General features: G+C 35.6%; 1 protein-coding gene across 1 annotated transcript; it reads right to left on the bottom strand.

Annotated features, from left to right (window-relative positions):
- Positions 1 to 557: 557 nt before the first annotated feature.
- On the bottom strand, positions 558 to 7,632 carry LOC117724748 (olfactory receptor 2G3-like). Its single transcript, XM_076916925.1, has 3 exons — positions 7,499 to 7,632; positions 4,742 to 4,788; positions 558 to 4,465 (listed from the first exon to the last, which is right to left on the bottom strand). Exon 3 carries the CDS (start codon positions 4,459 to 4,461, stop codon positions 3,508 to 3,510), a length of 954 nt encoding a protein of 317 aa, XP_076773040.1. The 5' UTR covers positions 4,462 to 4,465; positions 4,742 to 4,788; positions 7,499 to 7,632; the 3' UTR covers positions 558 to 3,507.
- Between the last annotated feature and the right edge of the window lie 2,017 nt (positions 7,633 to 9,649).

The following is a 9,649-nucleotide window of genomic DNA, read 5'->3' as shown; positions in this document are numbered from 1 at the left end:
CCTCTGCAATTGCATCAAGGTCTCTCGTGTGTCCTTGGGTTCGTGCAGTTCCGGACTTGGGTGAGGGTCCCCTTGCCAGGGTCTTACACCTGAGTAAACACCTTTTATCCCTAAGAATAAAGGTAAAACCATTTTTTAGAAGGAAACAGCCACTTTTGAAAGTGACATCTAAGTCTAATTGAGGGGTAGACAAAGTGATGAATCAGAAAATTTTGACAGAATGAGTCAGAGATAGGATCCACCAAACTCTCATGAGAACAGACAGGAAAGAGAGGCTACTTAAGAGCAGCAAGAGACAGGGGTGAAGGGAGGAAGAGATGGGGGAGGGGCATTTGAGGAGGTAGTGGGAGGAGGCAGGGGCTGTATCAGGATGTAAAGTATATAAATTAATTAATTAATGGGAAAAACAGTGAAAGAGAAAGGTAGTGGTGGTGTGATAAAGGGTGTGTGTGTGTGTGTGTGTGTGTGTATGTGTAAAGAGTTTTAGCAGGACAGTTTCACAAAGACAGGTTGCAGAGAGAAGAAGCTAGACACAGACACAAGTGAAGACAGAATGAACCAGAGAATGAGAAGATCGAAGATTAGAACGTATGGCTAGAATTAATATGGAGTCAAGCAGAGAAATTCAGTCAGAAGCTGAGAGGTGTATTTAATCAGTCAGCTTGGAAGATTAGATTATATGGAGGCTAGAAGCTTTCAGGCCTAGGCCTAAGGATAGTTAGAACAGTGAAGGAAATGCTCTAGGCTCAGCAATCCCTGTGTTCACACAATTTGTTTACTGCTCTCATCTTATCTCATCATCTGAGGAAATAAAAGTATCATTACATCTTTTATTTCATCTTACTCTTCCAGCTAACAGTCAGTCATGAAGGGAAGCCATAGTGAAAATTCAAAGCTGGAACCTATAGAGAGGGACTAAAACAAACCACAGACACATGTTGCTCGTTGACTTCCTTCTAGGCTCATATTCAGGTATATTTCTTATAAAACACAGGCTCATCTGCCTAGAATGGTACTAGCAATGTATTCTTGGTCCTCCTCCATAAATTAAAATAAAGAAAATTCCCCACAAATGTGCCCACGGGCCAGTATGGTGGAGACAACTTCTCTATTGCAGTTTCTTCTTCCCAGGTGTTTCTAGTTTGCTTTAATTTATAAAGACTAACTAGCACAAATATTCTCCAGAATAAATAAAATTTAGTACAGAAACTATGTCTTGACTAATAAAAACTGTGTTAAAATTATTTAAATAACTTCTCTGATCACCATGGCATAGCACTAGGAATCAATAGTAAGAGAATCTTTCTAAAATTCACTAACACATGGAATTTAAGCTGCATAGTCTTCAAACTACCCATTGGCCAATGAAAATTACAATGAATCAGAGTAGTTAATGTGCATTAATATATATGCAAAATGGTCTAAAACAAATTTAATCATAAAAGCAATTCTTGTTATCTAAAATAACAACAATGAAGAGGAAAGCATAATATAACAAAACCTTAGGTGTTCATCAAAATCATTTCTAAGAGGGAAGTTGATTATGCCAAATGCCATCAAGGGACTACATCAGCACTTAAGCGTGCATACTGCTCTCACACAGGACCTGAGTTTTGTTCACATTGTCCTCAGTGCACACACTGGAAAATTTCAGTTCTAGGGAGACCAGTAACTCTTCTGGCATCTGTATACATGTGCACATAGAAACACATATGCATTAATAAAATGTTACCTATTTAAATGGATACATCAAAAACTAAAGAAGCAATGATGCTGTGAATGTCAAATATTCATGGCTGACCCTCTATTTTGGTCTGCTGATCTATCCTGCTTTCTGAATACTGAATATTTCACAGTGTCTCAATTCCTAGATCTTTGTAGTAATATTAAATCAGAAGTGAAAATGCTTTAATTTTATTTGAAATGTGCTTATCTATTAGGATCTTAGTACTGTACCATATCTTCCCTTTGATTTTAGTTAATAGTGTTGACTCTGTAACAATATCTGGAAACTTGGAATCAGATAGAAGCACTAAATATTTGGTGAACTCTATTGTAGATGTAATTGAAAACACTGGCACATTAGCAATCTCACTAGAAATATTACAGTGCTGTGAAAAGTATTCAATCAATTTCAATAATCAAGCTTACTTTTTAGTGATACTAATGGATTATTTAATATTTGAATGTTAATAAGACAAAAATAAAGACAATTGGTATGACTTTTAGATTTAAATTTCTATGGCTTTAAGAGCCACATTCTCTCTTTAATTTGCTCAACTTATAATTCTATAAGTTTTTTTCATCTCCTTTACTTAGCCTAAGTATAGAAATAGAAAAGAACATGGATTTCACATTATGTAGACACTTAAAGAATTTCATAAACTAACTAGAGAAGGCTGAATCTGAGAACCTCAGAATTCATAAGTTCTTTATAGTTTCTCTTGAGTACATATTTTATAAAAATGAAATATTTATAGGAAATAATGGTTAAGTAAATTGCCTTTGTTACACCAATTTGTTCTCTCAGATGTTGACAAAAATTGTACCCTCAACAGATATTCACTTTTAAAAAATCAGAATGACATGGAAGAGTGATGATCATCATCAATGAGATTAATCTTAGTGCAAACACAATAACATGAAGATTTCATTAAAAATCATAAGGACAAATAACTCAGAATCTCTCAATTCTACATCTTCTGTAGGAAAAATATATTCACTATAAACATTAGAATATTCAAAGGGACTTTCTCCACCCCTCTTTCTCTCTCTCTTCAAACAGATTAGGCTCAAATTTCATGTTTGGTTTTGCCTGGAATGAACTTGTTTTCTAAGATCACATGATAAAAATCACCTAATATTCTGAATACAGAAATCAAAGCTCGGGAATCACCATTCAATGGAAAGACTTAAAGAAAACTGAAATTTTAGTGAAAATCTCACTTAGCAAAGGCACGAGATATAAAAATTAACAAAACTTCGCTAATAGATCCACCGGAGTAGACCAGTGAGGAAAAACCCAGGTGTCTATTTTAGAATAGCACATTAACAAGGGACATTTGGCCAAGGATATAGGAGGCCATATTTCACTGCATTCACAAAAACATCCGAGGAAAGAATGCCTCAAAAGACTTCTAGCTAGCTGTGAATATACTTTATCTTCATACAAAAGAGATAAACTAGTAGACATACTTAATGTAATAAGAACCAGATTCTTAATAAAAGAGTGACCATTAAGAAAGTAAACAAAAAACCAAAACAAACAAAAAAAAGAATTGCATGAGTCTTGACAATAGCAAATGTTGTTTTCAATTTATTAGTTAATCTGTTTGTCAAGTCTAGATGGGACATCTCTAAGTATGATAATTAAGGGAGTAGTTTCCTGGCTTGTAGCACTCCAGAGAGGCTGGTGAGTTAGTTTTGGAGTATCTGTCTCATGGTGACCCTGGATAATGCCTTTGGATCAGTACCTTCATTTTTGTGAGGACAGACAGATCTACATCTCTATTTGGAAAGAATTTTCTTTCCAATGTTGTTATCTTTCTTTACCAGCCTCTTCAATGCTCCCTTTACATCTTTGTTTCTTAAAGTGTAAATGAGGGGGTTTAGAGTAGGAATAACCACGGTATACAAAAGGGTGATAAACTTCCCCTGACTGTGTGCATAGGAGCTGTTAGGCTGGATATAGATAGCAGTGATTGTGCCATAAAATAGTACTACTACCAGCAGGTGGGATCCACAGGTTCCAAGAGCTTTACCCCAGGTTAGAGCTGACCTTAACCTCATCAGTGCTTGGGCAATGTACCCATATGATACCAAGATCAGTGTCAGGGGAAGGAGGAGCAGCACCAAGGAAGCCATGAATAGCTGCACTTCATTGGCATGAATGTCTACACATGCCAACTTGATCATGGCAGGAACTTCACAGATGAAGTGATAAATCCTGTGGTTCCCACAGCGAGGGAGGCGGAGGGTGATGGTGCCCTGGATCAGCGTGTTGCCCACTCCACTCAGCCAGGCGACTCCTGCAAGAGACTGGCAGAGCCGTGGGTGCATAACTGTAGCATAGTGGAGTGGTCGGCAAACAGCAGCATAGCGATCAAATGCCGTAACTGCGAGGAGGACACATTCAGTGGACCCAAGAGCCAGAGACACATAAAGCTGAATAGCGCAGCCTGTGGCAGTGATTGTCTTGGCTGAACCATGGAGGTTCCACAGCAGCTGAGGAACAATGCTGGTGGAAAAGCAGATATCAATGAAAGAGAGGTTCGTAAGGAAATAGTACATGGGCGTTTGGAGCGCAGAATCCAAACAGGAAACGAGGATGATCGCTGTGTTACCTATCAGTGTCAGGAGGTAGGAGATCAGCACCACCACAAAGAGGATCTTTTCAAGTTGTGGCTGATCAGAGAAGCCCACCAAGATGAAATCACCACCTGAAGTCTTGTTAATTGTCATCACTCTACTCACAAAAAGGGGGGGGGGGTGACAAGTACAGATATCCATGTTAGATAAAGAGGAATGTGATGGGATCAGAAATTCTCTTGAGAGACATGGACCCTAAAGGTGGAAGATGGGATATGTTCTACACAGGAGAGAGGTAGAAGGGGGAAAGGGGGGAAGAGATTGATTTCCAGAAGGAAACTCAGAGAATACATAATGTGCTGAGAACAGTTTAAGGTACAGAGCTACACGTAGAACTACAACCAACAAAGGAGAGTGTGAGAAATAGTCTTACCTAGGGAAGAGCACACCAATTGGTTAATCAATTCCAAATGGTCAGTCCTAAAAACACATAGGAGTAACATTATACAGACTGAGCAGGACACACACACACACACGTTCTTAAATTTACATATACATGTAACAATTAATGAAAAAAGCCATGGATTAGAGGATATGAAGAAGGAAAGGGAATGGGTAAATGATGCACTTATATTACAACCTCAAAAAGAAAAGAAAAATGTTTGAGAAAGTTTCAGAACTACAAAACACATCATGTGAACAATACTCAACAATCAATGATTGCCCAGTTCTTCCAAGATGCTTCAATTGTTCTTTCTGGAATTTTACCCTTTTCTTCCTCAACAGCCCTTGTAAGATTATCAGCAAAAGTTAGAAAGAGATATTTCACATATATAAATAAAATCTTGGTAGATATCCAATTGTGTCATTAGAAAAAGTAACAAAATACATTTACAGAGGAAAAATAATAGAACAGGATACTCTATTTCTCTACCTTAAATATATACTTATAAACACCATGCTAAGAATAAAGTATACAACCACAGTCACTTGACTGTTAGATATCATGCATGGATCTTTTTGCCAGAAATTTTTTTATAATGTGGAAACAGACAGTCTGGGGTGTTTTAACAGTCAATATAGAGTATTCTTGTTAGTACTGAGTAATTTAAGCCTTGCAAAATTATTTTAGAGTTATGCATTTTGTTTTTATGATATAGTACCTATGACTCAATTTTTTCATTTTTAATAGGTCTCCTTTTGAACTTGTGTTTTATAAACTATTTTTCTTATCATTTTAGATTCATAGTATACAAGCAATAGGGAATATAAGCCTAATGGATTTCTTACATTACCTAGATCCTTTAAATGTTCTTATATATATATACATTGCACATGATTTGTGCTACATGATGCCATTTTCAAAGACGTGTATATTGTATCTGGAGTAAAACCCCCTAATTTCCTATTTCATTTGGTTTTTATCAAAGACTTTTTATGACTATCTTAGATAGGAAGCCTTGTAAGTGATCATTTATCTTTTGGCTATAACTCTCCACTACTTGACCTCTTATGCCATAAGAATAATATAAAATAGGACATGAATCAATGAAAAAATATTTCTAAAAAGTAATCAGCTTCACACACTGTCATCTAATTCAAGGTTCTGTACAATTTTTATCCTCCTTTCTGTTTTCAGGATGATATCTCACTTATGGTACTTCTTACCAAATCAAGTTTTAATTTCCTTATTCATTCTGTGTCTCTCCCTAACATGATTTCAGTTATTTCTACCAACTTCTATCCTCATGTCAGTACCTATTTCCAGATGAGCATCTTCTAAGCAGCACTGCCAGTCACTGAGCATTCCTCCTGGAACCCTCAGTTGCTTTGTTTGCAACCATGTAAATTTACACATGAGCCCATTTCACAGAGCAGACCACACAAGGGGAGGGAAATGTTTAATGAGTATCAATGTTTTTAATCTTTTCCTTAGTATCTATAATGAATGATTATATTAAAAAACAGAATAGACATAAACATACTTTCAATAAGCTGATCTCTTTATTATTTGATTAAATTTTAACCTTCCCTCATTTCCATTCTCAACTAGCAAATGTTGCTTAAAGCATCTATTAAATATATGGTGTGATAACATAATGTTCCTTATTATCTAATCAAAGCTAACATTTATATAGTAATATATTTACAATTATTGAAAAAATCTGAAAATCTTGAAAATTTCAATTCAACTTATAAAAATTGAAGAATGTGGCTAACACTGTTAATATAGAGACACTAATTTCTCTCCAACAGAATCCATATTTGAAAATCCATCCCTAGACAATGGTTTCATGTCATATATTCACTGTATTCAGGTTAGGGGACCTGAACTCATTCATTCATACATATGAAAAAGATGTGTTTGTTCCCTACTTTTGTGCTCTCCACATTCTTCAGTCAGTGTACTTGAGTGTCCTTAAAAATTTTCTGAAACCATATTTTAATATTATAATAATGTAAAATAAAATTTCCCAGATATGTTAGAGTTTTTGTTAGGGTAGCTACTACTATATATTTTGCTACTATATATTTTTAAGTTTTTCCTCTGATGTGGTCATCATGTCCAAATGTATTTATTTAATTCAATCTTGTTGAGAAACTAAAGGACATAAACAACTTAATTTACTCACATTTTAAATATAAGTATTTAATATAAATTCAATGCTTTTTATTCTTGGTAGTTTTCAACAATACAATGATTTGAAGTCAAGGGAACATAGTTACCATACATATACATGAGCACAAAGAGCCTCCTCATCAGCCCATGTACATCCAACACTAGTGCTGTATCAGAAAGAATTTCATATTTTTTATTTTTGTTCTTCAGAAAACTGTAAAATTGGAAAGAATTTAAGAAATCTAAGTCATAAAGAAATACTTCCAAGTATAGAAGTGATCTTTTTTGTTTATATATCTCCTTTTTTATTGCTGAATATATGTTCTTCAAATTAAAGGTAACTGTAAAATACAAATCATTTCAAATCCAGCTTTATAGTAAAATTTAATTTACTGTATTATTCAGAAATACTTTAAATGCTTAGGATAATAAAAGACATTAGAATTATTAACTGAATCGTTTAAATAAAGCTGACTTGGCAGTGATGAAAATAATATTGTTTTCTTCACTAGAGAGTTTGTAGTACAAAGAGATCAGCAAAAGAAAAATATATAGTTATTATTTCCTCACCTCTGAAATCTTTGTCCCCTCATCCTTTCAATTACTTTCCAAGACTAAGAAGATGGTGCTTTCCAGAAACTAGATTCTAAAAATGAATCTTAGAATTGAAGGCCAACTATCATATGTTAGTGCTTTGTCTAGAGCCCTGGGATACTGAAGTGTGACTACGGCAGGAAATGATATCAGCCAAAACTGGGACCTAGGGATTCCTATATTCCTAATAGGGCAATTATCACCAGGCATGAGAGTGACCAAGAGCAAAATCTTCTGGGAAACTTCACTGTAATCACTGCTTCTGCACAGGTAGGTCTTTAATATGAGATAATTCCAGGCTGTTAAGTCACATTCTGGACTAGGATTATGAAAAAAAATGAAAATAAATTTCTCACTGTGAGCAAGTCAAGATTAAAGACCTGATTTTCATGAAATAGTTGCCTTTATTGACATAGTGTTTAGTCTATATATATAATCAGAACATAATTTAAAGGTCCCCTAACCTGAATATAGGTGAATAAATGGCATATCAACCATTGTCACAGGGATGGATTTTCATATGTGGAGTCTGTTGGAGAGAAATAAGAATAGCTATTCTGACAGTGTTATCCACATTCTTTAATTTTTATAAAAGTTTCCGTGATCAATCAGTTGGAGAGGTCTCACATATAAAGCTCTTAAAACCTTACAAAGTTCATTGGTACTTCTTTAAAACTCACAAAGCAAAGCATATATGCCAGAGTTGCTTGAAACTACTTGCTTCCAATTCATTTGCCTAAAATCCTTTTTTGGGTAATATTTCTTAATGACTTATATAAACAAGATATTAAGACAAATGCAGAAAGGCATCATTACAGATGCATTTAGGAATAGAGAGGGCAAAGTCCTGTTGATATCAGTCATAAATCACTGCTAATAAACATACAAACAGCATGGGTTTCATGAAGAATATGGATATGAACACAAATCATTCTCTCAGTGATAACTTTCAGAAGATCTGAAAAAGAAGGGCCAGTTCATTTGATGTCATATCTAAAAATAAACTGAAAACAGGTATATGCATCGGAGAAGAGATATACATGTGATGACAATTTCACAATAATAAAAAAAAAACGTGTCATGTTGAGACATTTAAGAGATGTACCTGTCTTTCTGCCTCCAGAGCAGGGTTGAAACATCATTAGGTCGGTGTTATATAGGGTCCAAATTAGCAATAAGGCTTTAATGCAAAAATACCTTTAAATAAGCTATTGGGCACTGAGAAATTTTGACTCATTAAATCATAGCAGTTAGATATGCTCCTGGTGCCCTGTGTTCCTTGAGTGAAAAACTATGCTGGCAAACTTTATTTCAACTTGACACAAGCTATAGTTATTTGGTAAGAGGCATCCTTTACTGAGAAAATGGGTCTAGCAGGTTAACTGTAGGCAAACTTATTTATTTTCTTGATTAATTGATGTGGGAGGACCCATCACTTTATGGGTGGTATCACCTCCTCTTGACTGGTGGTGTAGAGTGAAAAATTATAAAGACCATTTTATGAAATATGTAGACTTTTTCTTTGCCCTTAGACCTGGGCAGAAAAAGTGCAGGTTCCAGAACTAGGAACTGAAAATAAGATTTTAGGCCTTCACTGCTCCAGGACACATTCTGGGTGGAAGACATTATCCCTGAATCAGAGGACACTTACTGGATTACACAGGAAGTAGACCCCACCTGTGGGTGGAAAAAGCCCAAGGCGGGAAGACACATTCCTGACCACAGAGAAAGATGCAAGCCATCTAGGTGGGGCTATAGCTGGAAAAAGTGAAACATAGTTTACCTGAAATAGTTGGTAATGATCTTTAGAGTAGGTTCCTCTGAAATGTTTCACTGTTCTGGGTTACTACCCCCACCCCCTTGGTCTTTCCAGTGTTACAACCTGTTGGTGTTCAAACTTTGTAAAGCAACCAATCATGTGTAACCTTGCGAAAATACAACCAATCATGTGTAACCGAGCGAAAATTCTTCCCTTTCTCTATAAAAGCTTGCTGGCCTTTTGTCAAAATTCTGTTCCTGTGTGGACAAGCAGTTTTGACCTTGGTTAGCCAACTCCCCAATAAACCTCTGCTGATTGCATCCAGGTATGGTTTCTTGTGATTCTTGGGTGGTCGTGATTTCCTGAGA

Source organism: Arvicanthis niloticus, chromosome 20 (assembly GCF_011762505.2).
Source record: "Arvicanthis niloticus isolate mArvNil1 chromosome 20, mArvNil1.pat.X, whole genome shotgun sequence".
In the NCBI taxonomy this organism is placed as follows: domain Eukaryota; kingdom Metazoa; phylum Chordata; class Mammalia; order Rodentia; family Muridae; genus Arvicanthis; species Arvicanthis niloticus.
The sequence above is the reverse complement of the archived record's forward strand: the minus strand, read 5'-3'. Positions and strand labels throughout refer to the sequence as shown.